The sequence below is a fragment of the Apodemus sylvaticus genome, chromosome 14 (assembly GCF_947179515.1).
Source record: "Apodemus sylvaticus chromosome 14, mApoSyl1.1, whole genome shotgun sequence".
NCBI lineage: Eukaryota > Metazoa > Chordata > Mammalia > Rodentia > Muridae > Apodemus > Apodemus sylvaticus.
This window is the reverse complement of record NC_067485.1, coordinates 35,803,773-35,827,969: the sequence shown is the minus strand read 5'-3', so window position 1 is coordinate 35,827,969 and position 24,197 is coordinate 35,803,773. Positions and strand designations below refer to the sequence as shown.

Here is a 24,197-nt window from a genome sequence, read left to right as displayed (position 1 = left end):
GCTATTGACTAATATGACATTTGTACAGTGGTAACAGCAAGCAGATGTGGCTGCTCTTCCAGCTAACAATATACTCAAGGAATAATGTAGCATTTACATCAGACACCATGAACTCCTAGATTAAGGAATTATTTTCTAAACTACACCAATTTTTTTGTTTGTTTGTTTGTTTGTTTGTTTGTTTGTTTGTTTTTCAAGACAGGGTTTCTCTGTATAGCCCTGGCTGTCCTGGAGCTCACTCTGTAGACCAAGCTGGCCTCGAACTCAATAATCTGCCTCTGCCTCCCAAGTGCTGGGATTATAGGCGTGTACCACCACTGCCCGGCTACACCTTCAATTCTATTATAACCAAGTCCCACTTGAACATTACAAATACTTCAATAGCTGATAAAATTAAGTATACAAAGCAAAATACCACCAGATGCATGAATCCCAATGGAGTAACAAAAGAAATAGAAGAAGACAAGATAATATATCACCTCCAAACATTATTAACTCTACATAGTGTCTTCTAATAAGAGTAAGTTAAATGAAATCCCAGACAGAGAATTCAAAATAATGAATTCAGGTATGTTAAACGCGCGCGTGCGCGCGCGCACACACACACACACACACACACAACCAAATAGATGAAAAATAAATGTAGAAGGTGAAAAATGACACAAAGGAGGAGATCAACACAGAGAAAAGCTATTTAAATGTTGAAAGAGAAACAAAAGTTATTGAGTTCAATTTAAAAACTCTGTAGAGTCTTAGTAATAGAGTAAATCAGGGAAGGAGAGCACAGAGTATCAGGGGTTGAGGGCAAAGTGAAGGAACTTGAAAAATCCAAAGAGGACAAAGACAAATAAGAAGATGGTACTAATGGGCATCTGACACTCTTGACACTCTGAACCAAACTAACCTTAAAGATAATGGGCATAGAAGGAAGAAAATGTCGTCCTAAAGGCATAGAAAACAACTCCCAGAGTTAGAAAGAGATGCCACTATGGACACAAGAAGACATTAGGATACCAGAGGAAGGTGACAGGGAAAGAACCTTAATACATCAGATCATAATAGAAACACTAAATGTACAGAACAAAAAAAGTATATTGAAAGCAACAAGAGAGAAACACGAGGTCATATGGGAAATCAGTAGAACAACAGTAAGCTGTTGATTTGAAATCTTAAAAAGCCAAGATGGCTTAGATAACAACTGTCTACTCAGACTACAATATATAATAAAGGAACCTGTCATAACTGGCACTAAGCTCTAGAGAAGATATCTGGAAGGATACTTCAGACTGAAGAGAAAAAATGAGTTCATTCACAAGGCCACAGGAAGGAATAAGCCACACTAAAACTATAGTTAAGCAAGAGAAGAAGGAAAGAAGTAAAACATTACAGCACCAACAAGATGGCAGAAATTGGGACTTCCAGGTGAGGCAGAAAGAGAGAGAAAGCAGGAGAGACTTAGTTCTCTTTGGAACTGGGACAGCAGAGGGGTAAGACCTAGCTGCTAGAAATTCCTGGTATCATGGCGGATCTGCAAGGATTTGCCACTGGAGGGATAAGATTTTAGTAAGGTTTACAAGATTAGATTTTAGTTGTTGTGCCCAGAGATTGAGTTGCCATTGTTTGTGGACTAAGTTTGTGTTGCGTTTTCCTTCACATGGTGGCTCATCTGGATTCAAGAGAAAGGTATAGTGTGGGTTTGCCTGATGTGCTCTACAAAGGCCATGGGGGGTTGATTTGAAGCATGGAGTTGGCATGGTAGTAACTCCCCTGTGGATACCTAGCAAGCTGGGTAGGGAGATTGTGGAGTTCAGAGTCCAAATCTTCACGTGATTAAAACAAGTCAGCCATTGCTGGCCAGTGCATGGCTGGCCAGGTTACCAGGGCAAAGCAGTAAGTGCGAAACAAGCCTGTTCTACTTTTTAAATATTTCCCTCAACAAATGGTGCCCAACAACGGGCTGGACACAAATCCACTAGAAATGTAAGATTATTAGCCTAAGGGTTAGAGTTTTATTTTATTTCCTTTTTTTTTTTTTTCAGTGAGTAGCTGGGTAGCAATGAGATGAGTCACGTGGTAATTGAAACATAGAAAGCAGGCTTTGAGGTCCCCTGCTGTGGGGAATGATGGCTGCTCTAGGCAGACAGCCAAACCATAAGATGGTATAAGATTGCTTTACTTGACTTGCAGATTACTCATATTCTGTCTAATGTGGGCTCCACAGGAATATTGGGTTTTATATCCTCTTGGCAACATAGGAAAGGCCTAAGTATAGGAACATACAGTATTTTAGTTTACTTCATTTGTTTTGGATTGTTTTAATTTGAACTAGGATAGGGAATATTAGTCACTGACTCCAGAGTAGAGAGAGTGCAGTGATAATCATTGCCTACCTTGAAGAGGTATTAATTATCTATGTCTGTGACACAAGGAAGAGAATGCAACAGACAGATATTATACAGGTATTAATAAAATATGTCCATGGATCTGGGCAGAAAGCAAAACAGAAAGATGATACAGACTGTTTAACTAACCATAGGAAGCTCTGCTAACATGGGTTCCACAGGATCTTGAGTGTTGTTTTCCTGCTTGGCAAGATAGGAAAGTCTAGTATAGGCATATACAGTACCTTAGTTTACTTCATTTGTTTTAGATTGTTTTGATTTTCAAAATGGGTATGATTTTGAGTTTTGTGGTTATGTTATTCCTCTCGGAAAGAGGTCAAAATAAGGCTTTTCTGGTTACTGGCTCAAGGAATGTGGACTTGGGAGAAAGGCTTTGTCTCTGTGTTTTTAGAAAAGGTTTTTAGTGTCTATACAACTTTCCAGAGTAATATGGATCAGATTTGATAGAGGGAGACCCCTGAAGAACTAGATTCCAAAGAATCAAAACAAAAAAGTTATCTTCATGATAATAAAATTTTGTTTTGAGATTTGTATATTACAGAATATAGAGAGCCTTGGTGAGTCTCCTTATCAGACATACTGAGCTGATCTGCTTGAGCTCCTGATGTCTTGGTTTTCCAGTTGGATCTAGTCAGGACACAGACATCAGAGACTGCTACAATCATTGATATGGACTTCTTAAGGCCAACCAACTCCCCTGTTTTCTCTACTCTGCCCCTTCAAAAATATCTCAATACCCATATTGAAGAAGTTATGAAAAGTCATCATCCCAGTTCCCTGGACTTGGGGCTGGGGATGGTTATTATGGGTTGTCTTTCTAGGGAATGATGGAACAAGAAGTAGTTCGAACTGATTGCATAGTCATAATCTCATTTGGTAGAAATCTTTTTAATCGTTACTAAGCTGAAGTCATAATTTCTTAAATGGTACATAATTTGTTTTGATGCAAAATCAAGAGTTTCATTGGTATAAATTTCTTCTATTGATACAAAAATTGTAAGTACAAGGATTAGACCCTGTTCTCATATAAATGTTATTTTAATATGATCTGAGATGTTTAAGCCTGTGAGTTTAGGACCAAATAGCAAATTTATGGCTCTGAGCTTATTGTTAGGGTGTTTTTAAGATTTTAATTAGAGATAGCTGAGAGTAGTTAACAAGACGATAATCCAGATTACTTTACATAGATGGTTGGTTTTCAAAAAAAATAGGCAGAAATCCATAGAATGTGACATTTCATGCTATTTATTCACTTGTTGAGACTAATCTGCTCCTGACAGCTTTCCCTGTCTTGGATTCCAAGATGAAACTGAGCATCTATGTGTTACTCCAGTTGTGGCAAGTGCCACTAGGCAAGAATTGCCTCTTCTCATCTACAGACATAATACTGTCCAAAGAAAGGACACAATTACAGGTTTAGGACAGCTTGGTTCTGCCGAGACAGAATAGGCTAGTCCTTAATATTCCTGTATCTTTAAGGTCTGTTAGATGATCCTCAACAGAAGACTGAAGACTGATGCTCCAACATTTTGAACTAAGGGAGTGTCCAGGTGATCAGCAGTCTCTATAAATTTTGGCTAAGTTTTGGAAGCCGTGTTAGGCTTCCTATATATTTTCAGTTAATATTAGACATTACTGGATTTCTGATGGGGTTGAAGACTGGTAGTCTCATAGCCAACCCAAGCTCTTTAGCACTGACAAAGATGATATATATTTGAGAGGACGATTTTCGGATGGCTTACAATCTAAAGCCAGAACATGAGTCAGGTATAGAATGATAAGTCTTTTAATTTAGAATAGATGACAAATGTTCTGTCTTAATGACAAAATTGATGGACTGGGTGTTAGGTTTATCTATACCTTATAAATTAAAAGATGGTAATAGTTGTGCTCTAGATTGAGAGAAATGTTTTGGTTTTTATTAAAACAGAAAGGATGGGCCTGTTGTGGATGGGCCTGGTGCTGTTCTTGTGAACCAATCCCCTAATAAATAAAGGAGACAATCACTGGGCAAGTAGGCGGGACTTCCAGGTTGGATACAAGTAAAGAGGAAGCAGGAAAGAGTTAGTTCTCTTTGGAACCAGGACAGCAGAGGGAGTAAGATGTAGCTGCTAGAGTTTCCTGGTATCATGGTAGATATGCAAGGATTCAGGGCTGGAGGGATTAGATTTTAATAAGGCTTACAAGATTAGGTTTTAGTTGTTGTGCCGAGAGATTGAGTTACCATTGTTTCTGGAAAAGAGAAAGAAAGAAAGAAAGATGGCAGAAATCAGTATACATCAATCAAAATTCATAATGCTGATGGTTTTAATTCCCCATCAAAAGGTACAAGCTAGTATACTGAATCAAAAAACAAGGATCATCTATTTGTGGTCTCTAAAACATGCATCTTCCTTCAAAAGATAAATAGTACCTTCAGATAAAGGATGCAGACACATATTCTAAGCAAATGAACCTAGGAAACAAGCAGTTATCACTCAACTGATACCCCTGATTTAGTATTGGTTTTTGGTAATATATATATTGATTTTATGAATTTTAGTGGTATATGTTACATTACCTAAAAAACAAACAAACAAAAATACCAAAATTAAACCAAGATGAAATAATTTAAAAAATCTATACCACACCAATGCTTCTCATACTATCCCATAAATAGAAAAGTACATTACCATATTTTTCTAACCAACCTAATCTTATCCTGATAGTTAAACCAAACAAAGACAAAAGAAAAAAATTATAGTTCCATTTCCCTGAGGAAAATAAACCCACAATCAATTCAAGGACACATTTAAAAGATTATTTATCATAAATAAGTTATCTTGACTCAAGAATTCTAAGATTATTAAATATGTACAAATTAATCAATGCTACAAATTACATAATAGTCTCAAGGACAGAAATCACATGGTCATCTTGATAGACCCAGAAAAGGCTTGACAAAATCTAGCATCCCTTTCTGTTAAAAGTCATAAAAGTGCCAGTGACATTCTTTAATAGAAAAACAAAATCTTAAAATTCATATGGAAGTAAAAAAGTTCCCAGAGAGCCAAAGTAATCCTGGGCAAAAATTATACTGCTGGAGGTATCACCACACCTGATTTCAAACTATACTGTAGAGCCTCAGCTATAAAAACAGCACAATACTGGCACAGAAAACAGACACATAGGCCAATGGAAAATAATAGATGACCCAGACATAAACCTACATACCTATAGCCTCTTGATTTTTGACAAAGATAACAAAATACACATTGTAGAAAGGACAGCATCTCAAAATACAGCAATGAGAAAATTCAATGTTTACATGTAGATGAAACCAGATCTTTTTATCTCATATGCACAAAACTCAATACCAAATGGCTCAAGGACCTTAAGGTAAGACTCTGAAATTTCCAGAGTAAATAGGGGACACACTTCAAGATAAAGGCACTGGTAAAGTCCTTCAGCATATGAATTCAATTGCTCAGGAAAACAAGCCAGTAACTGTGCTTTTCTCAACCTTATCAGAAAGCTTCATTCTGCAGTGAGCAGAGACTCATAATTGGTAAAGTGCTAAGAATAAGTGACTGCTGCTCAGCCCTAAGTGCAGAAGAAGACATAGAATGAATTAAGAGTCAGAGGACAGGAAGAGTGCTGTGAAATGTTGTCTTCTAGCCATGCCATGTCTGCTGCCCTAGTAAGCTCATAGCAGCTGTGGTTACCTGACCAAGACTACACAAAATCAAGCCATGAAATTAAATCATATGACTCACAAGGCCTTAACCCTAGCCAAGGAGCTATTGGCAGATATTGGCAGTGAAGAAGAGAAACTAGTTTTCTTTGGGGTTATGCCCCTGGAAGGTTGTAACTGTCCCTAGTGGATGTGCTACCATCATGTGCAGAGACATCACTAGTGGGAGACAGACGATCAAGTGCTACTTGATGAGCCAGGAGGAGGACTGCTGTGGGTAACCACAGTGAGTTATTGGAGGAAAGTGTGTGGATATGACCAAAATATGTTGCACACATAATGTGATATTCTCAAAGAATAAATTGAAAATATTATATTAAAAATATACTTAGTAATGCTGACTCTGAAAGTGTAATGATTTATAAAACACACATTCAAAGACAAAGGCTGAATAACTTGTATGGCTAGGTTCTTTCCACCAGGAAACTCAGATCTGAGCCCCAGGGCCAGGGCTCCTCCTTGTCTATCATTGCTTGCTCATACATAAAACATCCACACAGTTTGTCCTGGTTGACATTCCACTAGATTCTGCATCTTTAAATCAACTTCCTTGACCTCTCTTTAGATGCATCTCATTTAACCCTTAGAACCACTGTGGAATAAGAGAATCTTGCTATTCTGTTTACAGATAAGAAAACTAAGTCTCAATCATATAACAAACTCAAGGTCACGGGGATTAATAATGCTTTTAATGAATATTTTAAAATGTGAAAATAGCTAATATTGGTGTGTCATGTATTTATTTACTTGCCAGTTTCTTTAATAATAAAGTTTGTTAATTTTTTAAATATGCAAAAATTGGTAAAGGTGTTAGACATCTAAGACTTTTAAAAAAAAGCCCAAAACCTTAGTTTTAAGCCTATAAATTCAGTGATCAGTAGTAAGAAGTGTATACATACCTCACTGAAAAGACTTCCATTAACATATGAAATCCAGAGTTTCCAGAAGTTAGGCAGCTGACTTAACACAAGCTTGGTTAATTTTTCAACAAATGCCACTCTGTGGGGAGTCTTGTACCTCCATGCTAAAGGGTAAAAGGATAAAACACTATGAATTCATTTGTGAATCAAGAAGAAAAATCTACTGAAACACAGGGGCCCTGCCCCCTTCCCTTATTTCTGATGAGACTCTTCTCTCAGCATTGGCCTGGGAATGCCAGGCAGCAGGGAAGAGGAGAGGAGAGTAGCTGCCAAGGCCTCAGAGGACAGTGCTTTACCCTTGTCCGAAGGATTGCTAGTGTGGTGGTTTGAATATCCTTGGCCCAGGGAAGTGGCAATATTAGGAGGCATGGTGTTGTTAGATGAAGTGTGTCATCACTGTGGGTGTGGGCTTGGAGGTCTCCTAGTGCTCAAGCTCCTCCCAATACAGAAGAGAGTCTCCACCTATCTGACTGAAAAACAGTCTCCTCCTGGGTGGCTATAGCAAAAAGATGCCCCACCATACCAATGGGACACTTGCTCAAGTAGATTCATAGCAGCTTTATTCATAATACATACCCAGAAACTGGAAACAATCTAGATGTCCCTCAACAGAAGAATGGATAAGGAAAGCATGGTATATCTAAACAATGGTATGCTATTCAGTTATTAAAAACAATGACACCATGAAATTTGCAGGCAAATGGATGGAACTAGAAAATATCATTCTGAGTGAGTTAATTCAGACCCAGAAACACATGAAGGGTTTGTACTTACTTTTAAGTGGACATTAGCCATAATATACAGGACAACCATGCTATAATCTGCAGACCCAAAGAAACTAAGTAATAAGAAAGGCCCAAGGAAGATAGGTATCCCTAGGCAGGGATGCCTTTTGGCTCAGAGTCTGAAACTTGTGTAGTACACATAATACCATGAGTTCTTTCCTAAGCAGAGAAAGAGTCCAGGTAAATAGAAATAAAGAAAAACAGACAAAAAGTGTTGGCATTGTATTCCAGTGAGGGAGGGGTAAAGCAGATTTATTATAAAATGCCCCTCCCCCCACTTGCCCATTGATAAAGAGCTATGAACAGGTTTCTTATAATTCTTTGTCAAGTGCTTTTTATATATGGAAGCAAATATAAATGTGTTCTCTTCACTGTCAAAAGTCCTATAATTGCTGTATTTTTCACAATTTGGCTCTCTGCACTTCTCATCACTGGTTCCTGGAGTTTCTCATATTCATACAGAAAGCATTTCTGCAGACTATTTCATTAGGGATTATTCGAATTAACAAGTTTTCACTAAATGAAATCCTCCTCATTTAGCACTTGTGCAATAAGAATAAATCCCACAAGAATCACTGGGTCAAAAAGTGCAGCTACAGGTATTGTTGAGAAGGGCATTATTACGTGCAAAGGGCTTCTGTTCACTCTCAGAAGAAACATGGAAGCAGCAGCTATATATATATATCCACAAGCAAGCCCCCAAACCCAAGTCCCCCAAGGGCTTTGTGGGATTCAAGCATTAATGCCTTTTACAACTGCCACTGTCAGGAACGAGAGTGAGGATGTCATGTACTTAAGAAGCATGGAAACTTCCTTTTGCCAGCTTAGGGCCTCTGCATGGTAGGGCACATTAACATTTCTATATTGTGTGGAAAAGTTTTAAACTCATTTTCTTAAGTAAAAAACATGGTTCCTTATATCTAAGCGTGTTGTTAACTTTTATTTGTTCCCCTGGTGAAAGCCTGAAGATTATCAATCACCTCTGACCTGATCTATGTGGACTGTTGACTAACTGAGCAAGTTCTGCCTTCACAGTTTCTAGAACAGACAAGTTCAACATAAGGCAAGTCTACCAAGAAGCAGATTTCATCTGACAACATGGCTATTTTCCCTAAAAGTAACTGACAACACCAAACTACTTTATACGATCAGCAGACACCATGTTGCCTGGAATGCAGACACCATGTTGCTTGGAATGTGCACGCCATGGCCAGCGGATGCTAATGGAAACGAGACAAGGGCATTGGATCCCCTAAAAGCAGAGTTCTATACAGATGTTGTGAACCGTCGCTTGGGTTCTGGCAACTATACAAGTGCCTTCTGCAAGAGCACCAAGGGCTCTTAACCACTGTGCACTCTCTCTAGCTCCTAAATTAAACTCCTTAAACTAAAGCCCTGGAAGAGTTGCCTGACTGTAGCAGTTACATGGCATTTTCTCAAAAGGAGTATTTCAAAGCACCACCATTCCACCACTCAGCTCTCTGGCCATTGCTACGACTCTGCATTCCCGCTGTGGAATACTCGAACATGCATTCTTTGCTGGGAAATCAGTGAAAGCAGCATGGACAGAGCCCATAGCCCTGAGAAGTTGGCAGAGCTCTGAATGGTCTGACTGTGCACTCTACTCATGCATACAGGAATCACTCAGATTCATACACGCTCCACATGCTAGTCTCAGGGCAGCTGATCATGAAAATGATCCCGACTTCTTGGTGACTTAAAAGCAAAACATTATTTGAAAAACCACAACAGGAGCGAAAGTAAATTTAGGTCCTTTCTTAAATCCAATAAGTATTAAATCTGGAACCATTTTATGAGAAAATTACTGAATAATTATTTTTTGAAAAATAGCAAACTGATTCCAAAAGTTTAGTTCAGCAGATCTCTTATGGCAGATTAATGGGTAAATAATTTAGTCCCAGTTCATGGCAATAAAGAAGACTGACACAGCTCTGGGCAGTGCTGTCAAGACAGACTCCATACTACTGGATGGCCTCAAGTACTTACCGTTGCTCAGTCATGCAAGCCCTCAGTACATTCAGTACATAACACACTGTTGCTTGGTCATCCAGGCCTGTGCTTGACCCATGCAGCCTAGGGATAACTCAAGAATATCGTATTCTCTTTCATCTTTTTACTACCTGACAATTTTTTTAAGTATGAAATGGAGCCTTTTATCGCATCACTCCAAAGTATGTAAGTCTGAAAGAACATATGGAAGTAGGGGGGATAACTTACTGTCATCTCGGCCAGACTGAAAGCTGCTGCCCCTCTTCAGTGATGCTGTCTGACTGAGATGGCCCAACACGGAGGGGCGCACGTCGTTATCTAGGTCGAGCATGGGGCTGTGTGGGCCTGGGTTACCTGGAAGAGATGGCATTTCTGTGGAGTTTAATCTAAGGCAGTGCTTCGGCGAGTCCCTTTGCTGCTCATCCAGTCCACTCTTTTAAGTAAAGAATTTAAGTAAAAATTTCTACATTTAGCTTTTGTTCTTTTATTTCTTGTGGTGCTGAGGATTGAGTCCAGACCCTCATGTAAAACTTCTGCCACCAAGTTACTTGTAGCCCTAGATAGGTTTACAAAATCAGTTCCATTATACTACACAGACAGGGATAACTCAACCCACCATTCTGGCTTAATATCAAGTAAGTTCTAAGAGACAACATGGTGGAATTAATGTGTAATTTGAGAAAGAATGCAGCAAAATCAGGTGTGGCAACACGGCAAAAGTAGGCATTAAGAACTCAATGGCTACAAAACAAGACCCATGCTTAGATAGAAACCCACAGGCCTCCAAGCCTTGCTTCCCATTCCTCTGCACATATAAATGCCGCAGCTCACACATGCGCACTTTCTTTCACTGCTGTCCCTTTGGAATATGGGATTTGATTCCATATTTTCACAGCCACCAAATTTGAATCCTTCTAACCTGAAACAGTTAACATTGTAGGAGCTAAGCATTCTACTTCTGTCAAGAAACTCCACACCGATCACTGAAGCACTTAGAAGGGGGCCATAGGAGGATCCCCAGTTTAATGCCAGCCCTAGCTACATAAGCAATTTCAGGCCAGCCTGGGCTACATGAGATCTTGTCTCAAAATGCTAACAAATGTGGATCTTTTTCTTGGTGTTAGCTGAGGGGAAGGGAAGAAAGGCGGCCTTGTCTGCTCTCACCTCATTTCCCACTTTCTCCACCAGCAGGCCTCAGTCACCATTCCTCTTCATCCATGTAAGCTTCTATCCTTAAAGATGCAACCACCACACTACTGCCTGGCCAGTGCTGCCCCAACTCAAACTACTTTCCACCTCCGCTGCCTCCGCCATCACTCAGGCTGACTCCACTCTGCCAACTCCATGTTGCCCATCAACAGTTTTGTATTGTTCACCTCCAAGCCAGCTCGCTGCCTCCATGGGGAACATGAGTGTTCTAGCTCTCTCTTCCCCACGTCACTGGACTTACCACAGACAACTCCCTCAAGATACGAGCCACTGATTTTAAGTTACCTACTAAAAATTGTTCATAATTCAATTTTAGAAGCATATGGATATTTTCAAGTTCTAAGGAAAAGTACCATTTATAAATTAAAATAATATTTTGATATGAATAAGGTGATATTCCTATGGCCACCCAGAAGACAGCTATTTAATAACATCTAACAAGCATTTACTGAGCAATCATGTGTATTGTTCTGGAGGACTTTAGATTCTGGTTGACTTGGGCAGAAAATAAGTCAATAAACAGTTCAATATAACTTAAGTTGCTAATCAAAGAATACAGTGAAAAGGAACAGGACCTTTTTTCATGAGTCCCTATCACTGTGCATCGCCAAACATGGTATATAGTACTGGCTACATTCTATAGTGGGTTTCACAGAATGAAAGTTATCTCACTTGGATAGATTTCTTCCCCTTCCTTCCCTTCCCTGCCCCTCCCCTTCCCTCCACTCTTCTCCCCTCCCCTTCCCTTCCCTTCCCTCTCCTCCCCTCCCTCCCCTTCCCTCCACTCTTCTCCCCTCCCCTTCCCTTCCCAAGTGGAATACAATTATTTGTGGACCCTGTTCTGATGACTGTGCTAACTGCTGCTTATCTATTCCTACTCTAAAACATACTAGATAATAACATAAGACTTCTATAATCCATAATGTAAAATAAGCACTATATGATGGAAAGCTTAAAACTGCAAACAATAAGTATGAGAGTTGATATTAATGGACTTGCAAGTCTCCTCCACACCAAGAGGGATTATGTTGACTGGGTTGAGGTGAGAAGGCGCATGCTAAGTAAGCAGTACTGTTCTCTGATATTGGGTCCCAGCTTGCACAGGAAGGAGCATGCTAGCTGAACACAAGTCCTCCTTTCTCGCTGCTTCCTGACTGTGGATGGAATCTGCTGCCTGGACTTTACTGCCCTGACTAACCTTAAATCCAACTGAGTAAGCGTAAAACCTCGACCCTGACAGCTGCCTCCACACAGCATCTGTAACAGTGCTGGCAAAAGGAATTCAGACAGATAGGATAAAGCTATCTGCAATTGATTTCTTTCCATATTAAATGGAAAATCTGTATGGAAATTTTCATGATTTATGGCATTTTACACACTGTAGTTCATACAGTCTTCACTGTTACTAAATATAGAAGAAATTAATATCAAAATATTAATTTTCTAATGTATCAGATAAAGGGGCTTAAGCTTAGTAACATAAAATATCTGAAAATTCAAAATCGTATAAATATGAAGAATTAAAACATCACAAAATGCTTTTATTAATATATATTCCACGTCATTTACATGGGGTCTAAGGCTATACATTTATGATAAAGTAGGAAAAATTTTCTAGCCTCATGAAAATATATTTTCTATAAATATTGGAATTAGCATTGCTTAAGTGGATAATCAAGAAATGTTTTTCTCCATAATTGGTACTATGACTTTAAGTTAAATGGCTTAATAATATTTGTAGTTTAAGAAGGCTTGAATTTTGAAACTTAATGATTGGTTTATCATTTTCTTTAACAATGATATTAATACTATGTTCTGTTCTGTCAGAAAGCACCACATCAGTGCTCTGCTAGCTACACATGAAAGAATTGCTTACCTGGTAATTAGCATTAGCAGCAAAAACTCAGAGCAGGTAGCTGAAACAGAATGTGCCCAGCAGTCCAACTGGTCCTTGAAATATCTTTGTAAACATGTGAGCTAAATGACCAGTAGGTGGCGCTGCAGGGCTACATGGAAGAGTTTAGGCAACTGGTCTCAAAACTGTGTGGATCCTGACCTCTTCTGCAACTAGCTCTCAAAAACATTTACATTATATTTCATAACAGTAGCAAAATTGCAGCTATAAAGTAGCAACAATAATAATTTTACGGTTGGGGGTCACTGAAACATGAGGAACTGTATTAAAGGGTCACAGCACTATTAGGAAGATTGAGAAGAACTTAAACCCTGCAGCTAACCAGTGGGCACTGACCTAGAGTTCTCTTCCCAAGGTTTAGTTTCTTTCCTCTGACCAAAGGTCTCACCGTGTGTTACAGAATGCCAGAGGAGGTATGGGTTTAGGATAAAATTTATTCAGACGTGTATTTTAAACAGACCATAGATCACACATTATTACCATGTCAAGAGGCCTTGCAGATTCTGACATTCCTTTAAAGCTTCAATTATGTGACTCCATACTTTTATTTCTCAAGATGATTACAGATACATTGCTTTGTTAGTGAGTATTCTATAGAACAATGAAGAACAAGAGAAACACATTTTTTGTAAACTATAGAATCAGCATTAAAATTCTCTACAAAACTCAACCTTTTCTTCATTTATACCTTATGATATGATACAAGAAGCTTGAAAGAATCTGTTTATTACAAAAAGCACACACAACTAGGACTGAAGAGACGACTAGGTGGTGAGGCACACTTGCTGCTCTTGTGGGACACCCACATTCAGTTCCCAGCACCTACATGGGGCCAGCTCCAGGGCAACCCTGTTCCTTCTTTGGCCTCCTAGCCACTGGTACCCATGTGCACATACCCAGACACAGACTCGCATACATATACATAATTTAAAATAATATCATCTTTTTTAAAAAAGTATATACAATTGAAGACCATTTTTTTTTATATATAAAAAGCATATACAACTGAAGACGGTGTCACTTTGTTTATTTTCTTTGAAAGCTCATAGACCCGGCCACTGGGAATCAGCTGAGGACGATGGTCTCCATCACCACACATTTCAGGCCTTACTGTTTGCATTGGCCTTTTCTGTAGATGACAGAGAACATCTGATCCTGTCCTTTTCAAACTAATATTAGGTTAACATGAATTTTAACAAATCAATTGTTTTCTTAGACATAATATTTCTCTAAAGACAAACCTCTTAAGATTTCTGGTGAGTGGAACTTTAGGGCAGGAAGCGACTGGCAGCACTGGGGATGAGGACTGGCTCCACTGTACCTTTGAACTACATTTGCAGCACATGGAAAACTTTGAAAACTTTACTGTCAAAAATGAGGCTACTATATTTACTAACTGTCCCCCCACATTAGGAACAGCAGTAAGAATTCATATGAAGAGAAAGTCTGTAGCTATCAGTAACAGCTTACTACATTAAAAAATGGAGCTACAAAGATAAATGCTTTAAACAATGGAACTATAAAACCCTTCTAGCTCTAAAATTATTACTTTATGAGTCAGAAGTTTTGCATCATTTGTATGAACAAAGTAGAAAGCATACATTTTGATTGGCAGTTGTTATTTGTTTGAAGGTATAAAGTTTGCCACTTCACATTAAACATGAATTGAAAACTATGCCTTGAATGAATGCATGCATGCAAGAATGACTTGTAAAATTAAAACCTCCTTTACTATGGATCTGTGGAAGTTATCTGCTGCATAACCAGAGATGCCTCTGGAAATCTCAAGAAGGCACAGAGTCCTGCAGCATAGGTCCTTAGCAGAGTTTCCTTCTGATAGTCCATGGTAGACCGGAAACAATACCAACACAAGTCTAGAGTAAAGCGTCACACCGTGCTGCATCCCTCAGGCTCTGAACTAGTACCAACTTATAATTTTACCTTATGTCCGAAAGAAAAGATCCTATAAGACACATAACATTAATCTTATACACAATTATAAGTTGGCGTCTTATTTTTCCAGTTAAATTTTGTATAACCTCAAGAAGCGACATTCTTTATATGTCTCTTCTGATGTGAAGTATACAGAACAAGTTAAAACAAAAATTAAAGCTGGAAATTATTTTTGAAATAGCATAAAACAGAACAGAAATCTTGTTTTACTAAGAGAAAACCAGTTGGAAGTTTGGTTTAGAAGTAGCGGGTGTGTTCCTAGGACCACTAAAGATGACCAGTCCTGTTCATGTCACCATTTGTCACTATTTGCTAGAAATTTGAAACATTTCTGATTTCTACAAATGGGGAATTTCTACTAGATTTTGTTTCAGAAAAAGCTCTTGTGAAGCTCACAAATTTAATGTGTGAGCTTGAAACAATCAGTGTCAAATAGCAATAAAAACTTTTAGAAGATTCTATAAAAAAGAAAGGGAACTTTAGCATGTGTCATATATCTTATCATGTATCACATTTTACAAAGCAAGGATTTTCCTATTTTAAATGCAAATATTTGTTAAGCTTAGCTTAGCAGGCTCCATACATAAAGCCTGCAGATGTGCAGCAGGGAACACCTTCACGGTGTTTTCATGCCTCTTGCAGCAAGGTTCTCACAGTCTGCAATAGTAGGGGAGGGGGGGGGCGGCGCAGGGGGACACTGATCCTCAGTGGCCCCAGACTCAGGAGGGCAGGCTACTTCCTTGCCACCCTTAAACACCTTTGAACAACTTTCCTGTGCACAGCAGGCCCCTGTCCTGTGCTACAGCCCGACCACCCACTGTTGCTTGTTGACCAAACATGTCAGCCCAGGAGCCTCCAGGCAGAGGCAGGATAGGATTCCTTTCAAGCACTACACAGAGGAATTTCAATGCCAAGGCTGGGGGTGGGGTGGGTGTATCAAGGCAGAATTACAAATTCCTTACGAATTAGACCTGTGTCAACAGATAAAAATGCTCTTTGATCTTTTGATTCTATATATTAGAAGCTCCAACAGAGCCATTTCCTCGATTTCAAGGGAATAATTTAATCCAAATTAACCCAAAGGACTCAGTCACCACTGTCTGCCTCACTCACATTTAAGCTTCCCGCGTGCGTTCTAGGCCTCATTTCCAGTGTGTACAGCAACAGTTTAGAAAAGGAAATAAATTTTGAAAACAAAATTAAAGATGTGAACTTTCAAAATGCTAGAACAGCCAACCGGCCAGTGAAATAGTTTGTAATAAAGTGGGTACAGGGGTAACCAAAACAGGGCAACCTCTTTTATTAAGGTCCTACAGTTTATGGCAGGTCGAGCAAAATATGTCTATACTATACAAGTCAAAGAATTACAAAAATCAGAGAATAAAGAATAAAAATACTTTCAAATGTCTCTGTTTTACTATTTCCTTGTACATGTTCTAAACTGAGTGTACCTGACATTTAGTGTTAAACCTTAATTTCTATTAGGAAGAAAGGACAGGATTAATTAGGCACCAAGTGAAAGTGGCTCTCATTGCAAGAAGTCTTCAAGCTGTACAGTAAGGCACAGAGAATCAGCTTCGGGGAGGGGACAGCCCACAGAGGAGGTCCTTGGACAAAGCTCTGGTCATCTATGTAAACAGAAAGGTGACAGATCTCTTCGCAAGAGAACAAGGTACAGTTCTTCCCTACGGCACACAGAACAGTTGTTACTCTACTGTGCAGACCCAAAACACCACTGAAAAGGGAAACCTAATTCATAAAGTCTTCACCACTTTTTAAAAAGCACCTAAGTTACTGGTACTTTATTTTTATTTGAAAGGTAAAATTCTCATTGTGCTCATTAGGTTTTTTTGTCAACTTGACACAAAGAGTTATCTGGGAAGAACTTCAATTGAGAAAATGCCTCCATCACACTGGCCTACAGGAAGTCTGTGGAACATTTTCTTGATTAATGGTGGGAAGGCCCGTGGGGATGCCACCCCTGGCCAGATGGGTGTGGCTTGTATAAGAAACCAAGCTGAGCAAGAGAGTAAACAGCACTCCTCCAGGCTCCTGCTCTAGCTCTGCCTCCTCAGTTCCTCACTCTGCCCCTGCTGAGTGCCTGCCTGACTTCTCAGTGATGGACAACAAAGTTCATCAGCTGAAACGAAGCCTTCCCTCTACCTGCAATCAGCGTGGTCAGTGTTTTATCACAGCAACAGAAAAGTAAACTAAAACAGTCATCAAATTATATACATATTTCAAAATCAATTGGTTTTAAAAATTGTCCATCTGTACAAACAATTGTATTCTGGCAAATACAACTGTTTATATAGACTTATGTCACTTTCATACACCTGCAACAATTTCTAATGTGGGCACTCTGAATCCAATTCATTGTTCTTCTTGCTTCTGGAAACCCAAATAAACAAAACACACCGCATACACACACACACATGCACACAGACAGACAGACACACACACACACACACACACACACACACACTAAAGGAGAATGAAAACCATTGCCCTCTTTTGGTTGGGGAGAAGAGCTTACCTCTCCTGCATCTACTTTATCATGTGCATCCCTGAAGAGCTCCCAGACTTAAAACAGGTACCAAATCCTGCCAAACATTCCCTCTTCTAAAGCCAATTTAAAACACACTGTTGCTACAGCATGCGAAAGAACAATTATCCAGGTGAAGGACTCCCTCCAAGGATTCTGCAACTAGACACTGCCACCTTGCCCAAGGGGTTATGCTCCCAATTACAGAGGACTTAGCGGTAGGAAAAAGCTGCAGATCAACCTGAATCTACCTGCTCTTGCTGCAGTGGTGTCTTCTCTTTCCTTCTCCTTCTAAGTGCTAGCATCCAGGGTATGCTATGGCAAATACTGAGATTCACTCACTCAATCTCAGTGTTTCAATCTCCAGGAAGGCTACTATTTGCTTGAGTTGATTTTATAACCAGCCACTTTGCTGAAGTTGTTTATCAGCTGTAGGAATTCTCTAGTGGAGTTTTTTGGGTCACTTAGGTAGACTATCATATCATCTGCAAATAATGATAGTTTGACTTCTTCCTTTCCAATTTGTATCCCTTTGACCTCCTTATGTTGTCGAATTGCCCGAGCTTGTACCTCAAGTGCAATATTGAAAAGATAAGGAGAAAGTAGGCAGCCCTGTCTAGTCCCTGATTTTAGTGGGATTGTTTCAAGTTTCTCTCCATTTAGTTTGATGCTGGCTACCGGTTTGCTGTATATTGCTTTTACTCTGTTTAGGTATGGGCCTTGAATTCCTGTTCTTTCCAAGACTTTAAGCATGAAAGGATGCTGAATTTTGTCAAATGCTTTTTCAGCATCCAATGAAATGACCATGTGTTTTTTTTCTTTGAGTTTGTTTATGTAGTGGATTGCATTGATGGATTTCCATATGTTGAACCAACCATGCATCCCTGGAATAAAGCCTACTTGATCATGGTGGATGATTGTTTTTATGTGTTCTTGGATTCTTTTGGCAAGAATTTTATTGAGTATTTTTGAATCGATGTTCATAAGGGAAATTGGTCTGAAGTTCTCTTTCTTTGTTGGATCTCTGTGTGGTTTTGGTATCAGCGTAATTATGGCTTCATAGAAGGAATTGGGATAGAGGGCTAATATCCAATATATACAAAGAACTCAAGAAGTTAGACCCCAGAAAACCAAATAACCCTATTAAAAAATGGGGTACAGAGTTAAACAAAGAATTCTCACCTGAAGAACTTCGGATGGCAGAAAAACATCTTAAAAAATGCTCAACTTCACTAGTCATCAGGGAAATGCAAATCAAAACAACCCTGAGATTTCACCTTACACCAGTCAGAATAACTAAGATTAAAAACTCAGTAGACAGCAGGTGTTGGCAAGGATGTGGAGAAAAAGGAACACTCCTCAATCTCCAGGAAATGAACTCTATAATGAACCCTTCCTAATGTACAAACTACACTATGACTTTAAAGTAAAAGTTATAATTTTTAAAAATATTTAATATGTGAATAAGCTGTATGTATCTATTGTCTTAACTATGGGAATATTTTTCTATAATTCTAAGAAAATTCAGTGAAGCCAACAATTTCCTAATGGGGACTGCAATTTACTCTAACACCTTACTTACTCTTCCATTAGGAAAACATCAGAATTGTATTAGTAACCCTATTATTCAAAATGCTTATGTAGAAAAATGTGTACATAAAGATAATTTCTATAGTTTAGATAAATATCAATAAAAACATAGCTTATTTATATAGTATAAAATATAACCAAACTGTAGATACCTACACTTCAGCTGAAAATGAAACCTTTTGTATCTTAAAGTTTTTGGACAAACAAATATTTTTAGTTTTATCAGTGAGTATTTGACAATCTACTAGATGTTTGAAATCATTAAGCTCTTATTTTGTTGGCTGGTTTACAGTGCACCAAAGCCAGGGCCTTGAGCATGGGAGTAGGGAGCCACTCTGAGCAGCTCTCTGCCTGCAGGCCAGGCCCCACAGTGAACACTGAGAAGGGCCAGTCATCTGTGACATGCCTGCTCCAAGTCTTCAAAGACAACCTGAGCCGTGTGTGACTGTTCCTTCCTTCCTTCTGTTGTGTGTCTATTTGTAGGAACTCGTAGCTCACAGAAGCTTTGGCCCCTCTTCTAAGTGCCCCTCACTGAGCTCTAACCCTAGGAAGTCCTTCTGGAAGTCCTAACTAGAGCACAATCCAAAGATGCCAGAGTAAGCTGACAGACGGCCTTTCCCCCAGTTTCCCAGACAGCCAGCTGGTCTGAGAGTTAAACTCAAGTCATTTTAGGAACAAAGAAGAAGACACCTTTGAAGGCCACCTTTCAAAGTCCTGTTTGAGAATCCCAGCAGGGGTTAACCAAAGGCTTTTCCTGCCAGGAAACCTTAAGACATACTCTAATTTTGGATCTATTTCATAGGAATTCCTAGAGACCAATCCTCAGGCAGTAGAAAAAGTTTGACTTGTGCAATGGTTCAGAGTATTGGGTACTTTGCATTCAGAGCACCGAAAACTGGATAGTCACTCAGTCCAGGCTAGAAAAACACAGTATTCAAATCCTGCATTTGTACTTAAAACTTTCAAAATAAGGTCTTATAATGTACATAAACCATGAAATTTAGAAATAACTAAAAATACTTATGTTTTTCCAACATAGAACATTGGTTTTATCTCGACATTTTTCCTCAATGTAAAACCCTCCCAAAGGTCATATCTGAGCTTCAGGGTCAGGACCCAGGGACCAGGGAGGGAATCTAGGAATGCCAGCTCTCTAAGGAAGGTAGGGAGCCCTCCCACTGAGTCATCTGCTGAGCAGCATCTGCCAGGCTAACTGTACACTAATACTGTAAGAGCTGAAGTCCAAAGGAGGCCCTACTGGTTCTCAATACAGATCCCGGCCATGTATAAAGACCAATTATGTTTTTTTTAAAGACACCAAGAATTCTTTCCCTGCTTTTAATATTTATAGTCTATCCATTTAAACTGGGTTTTATTTCACAAACCATCTTAGTTCTTAGTCACTGTTTTGTCTGGGTTTAAACAACTGCATCCATTTCTCTTCTCCAGAGTTAGAAGTCTGAGTGCAGTGACTATAATAGAAAGAAAGCTTTCGGATCCACTGTTTTTATATTGAAAGGACAGCCAGCTTTTATTGTGAAATGAGGGTCCTGAGAAAACCCTCTAAGAACCACAGCACCTTGAAAACAGAGCTCTAGATGAAATGCAGGCACCATCATTTCAGAGCACACACTACCTCTAAACAGCATCTGACAGCTAGAATATTAGTCACCTTCTCACGTGCAGGAGCCCTCCACAGACAGCTACACTCTATACCACCAAGCTTGCACCTGCCAAATCAAGCCACAAGTACCAGTAGGTAGGCGGACAGCAATGATTTTTTTTTCCATCCTTGCCACCCCTGAGTCCTAAGGCTTTAGGGAAAGCTAAAGGTATCCTGCTCAGATGAAACTATAATTTCTGGGCCCCTTCTAGCAGTCACCTTCATCTTCTCAGTGTCAACTCAAATCACTTACTTAAGCTGAGAATAACAGTTCAATGGATTACTAATTAATACGGTACAACCTTTCCTTAATAAAATCCACCTATGGCAGAAAATGCGCATCAAAAACCACAGAAAGTAGACTGGGCTCACTGAGCTTGGGAGGTCTCAGTACAGATCTCCCTAAGAAACCCGGGGCTAGCTTGCGTTCCTGCCAGAGAACTCCCAGTCTGATGGAATACTTGCTACAACGGTGCAGCACAGCAATACTGGACTGCTATATTGTGATTCACGGGCCTGGAGAGAACAGGATGGTGCAACCAAAACAGTATCTATACATACACTCCTTCTTGCCATGTCAGTGTGTCCTGAGGTCGCCCATCTGCCAGAGGTTGGTATCTGTGACACCTCCTCACAAAGGCAATCAATCCCACATATCACATTAGGAAAGTCTGACTGATGGAGGACCCACTCACTTAGTGGGTCTTCTTCCACTCTGCCTTACGTTATAACAGACATAAGGCAATTTAAGTATCTGTTATGACTTCATCAACAACTATAGATGTCATGAAAGGACAACTGTTTATTCTCTGCAATCTTAGGCTTAAAGCATGTGTTTTAGCTAAAGAATGCCCCTTGCACACAGACCTAGACACCATCATTACACTGTCTGTCAAACTGTATGCATTAAAGGGGTGGCTTATCCTATGGAACACACATGTACAATGCTGACATGAAAACATCCTTCTGCAAAAACGAGTCAAAACCAATGCATTTTCCCTAATAATTGGCTCTTCTGTGCTAGGAAACAAACTCTACATGTGTACTGGTCACTTCTGCCAATTCAACTACAGAAGTACCAGTTAAAAAGTGATGGAAGCATTGCTTCCTGGTTTTTGGTTAAGATCAAGTATAAAAGGGGATAGCATAAGCACCTAGGAAGAACTGTAGATAAAATTAAATTGAAATTGATGATTAATAGATATTTGTTATTAATAAGTTATTAAGATTAGGCATAGTAGTATATGCCTATAATTCCAGGACTCAGAAGATTGAGACCAGAGGACCACTGCAAGTTCTAGGCCAGCCTGGGCTTCATAAAACGATCCTGTCTCCAAACAAACAAACAAACAAACGAGACACACCCAAATAGAAATAAATTATTAATATTTCAAGTACTAATATTGGCACTTCAATTTACAATTTTTAAATAGCTTTTGCCTCTAAAAATTGCACAGATAATTATGTGGTCAACTTCAAATAATATAGAACAAGGGAAAGGGAAGTGACAGGTGAAGGATTAGCTAACAGCTGATTAAACTAAGCTAGGTACATAAGAAATTGTGTATGCATGCATACATGGGTGTGTGTGTGTGTGTGTGTGTGTGCACACGCGCGCACACGTGCGTGCACACGCACACACGCACACATACCTTTGTGACTATGCTTCATGACTGGGGCATATGTAAGGCCCCAAATTCAGTGCCCAGCACTCTGGGTGTGCATATGCATACATGTGGCTTTCTAAAATGAAATAATAAAACTGCGTCTTCAAAAGATCACATCAATCTTTTAATTAAATGTTATATGTTAAAATTATTTACATTCAGCACTATTTAGACTTAGGGTCATTAATAACAAAAAGAAAAAATAAAAAGACAAAGTTGAAAGGGAGATGGTTAGGGGTATTAGGAGAAACTGGAGGAAAATAAAAAATGCTCAATATACATTCTATAAATGTAAGGAACTTTTAAAGAATAAAAACTAATGTTTAAAAATTATTTAACTAATTCATATTAGCATTTATTAGTAACAAAACAAAGGTAAATTTAAGCCTATTCAGAAGACTAAAGGAAAAATTAAAATTGACAATAACCAATTAAATTTGCATAATGAGTTTAGGGAATTATACTGTATTGCCATTAAGTTTGCAGAATAGTTCAAAGAGCTGTAAGGTACTGTGTTTTACTTTCAATTAAGAAAAACAACCTACAAAATAAACTAGGTAAAGCTTGTACTAGCATTCTCTCAATTAATGAGGAAGTTCTACACAAATTTTCAGGAAAAAAAAAAAAAAACCTGAGAGGGACCTGATTCCATGTAATGCTTTTTCATTTTCTCTTTTGAAATGCTCATTTTAAGTACATACATACATACATACGTATATACATACATAACATACATACATAGGATACATAGCATGAAGCTGAAAAGAGGGGCTGGGCATGCAGTGAGGTGCTAGAACACTTGTCTAGCACACACAAGCACCACGCTCCCAACCCTAGTATGGAGAAAAAACAAGATTCAAATCTTTCAGTGATGGAATATTGGTCATCAGTTCTCTCGGGCAAAGATGGCATGAAATTTTCTGGGATGTTATCTTCAAAGGAGCATGCTGAAATATCTCAGAAATCTGTATACTTTCATACTAAATCAGCTCTTTAGACAAGCATAGGTAAAAAGAAAGTCCTGTGTCTAGCAAGCAAACAAAGACAGCGCTGAGCACCGCTATCGCTATCATGACTCCAAAATCCTTCCTTGTCTTCCTGCTACCAGGCTGGGCACACCTGCAAAATGACTTCATAAGAGCTGCACTTCCCAACTTTTTCACAATTACTATCAAACATGTACTTATGGCATTTGAAAAAAATTCTATGTTCCACAGACCCAAAGCTCCAGGAGGTCTGCTCAGCACTGCTTTGTGACTCTACCACAACAGCCAGCGCACATGTCACCTGTACCTGTGTCAGAGAGCCAAGAGGCAGAGCTGTGGGCTGCAGGAGCCACAAGACAACCATAAATACAGCCTAGCACATTACAATAAACTTGCATAAAACTAGAGTCTGGGTTTTTTTTGTTTTGTTTTGTTTTGTTTTCTTGGCTTTTTTGTTTGTTTGTTTTGTTTTCAAGACAGGGTTTCTCTGTGTAGCCCAGGCAGTTAGACCAAGCTGGCCTTGAACTCAGAAATCCTCCTGCCTCTGCCTCCTAACTGTTAGGATTAAAGGCATGCACCACCACTGTGCAGCTTTTTCCTTCCTTGTTTTGTCTATCTGTTGGGTGAGCTGGTTTGTTTGTTTTGTAAACTCCCAAGCTTGAAAACTTGAACTTTGTAGACTACAATTTTCTGTCACAATGGCTAAAGACTGGACATGCCTATGAAAGGCTTGTAAATGGCAGATGTTAAACCATCCCTAGATTCTGCCGGTCAGTCAACTGACAGAGAGACTCAAAGTGACTGGCTGACATGTGTATG

General features: G+C 39.2%; 1 protein-coding gene across 2 annotated transcripts in view; it reads right to left on the bottom strand.

The window, feature by feature from the left end:
* Positions 1 to 24,197, bottom strand: part of Exoc2 (exocyst complex component 2) — a 187,112-nt gene that overhangs the window by 73,434 nt on the left and 89,481 nt on the right. For both annotated transcript variants that reach the window (XM_052156220.1, XM_052156221.1), the window contains exons 12-13: positions 10,079 to 10,204; positions 7,035 to 7,159 (exon numbers count right to left, since the gene is read on the bottom strand). In XM_052156220.1, the coding sequence (XP_052012180.1) occupies positions 7,035 to 7,159; positions 10,079 to 10,204 (251 nt within the window). The remainder of the gene's footprint in view (positions 1 to 7,034; positions 7,160 to 10,078; positions 10,205 to 24,197) is intronic.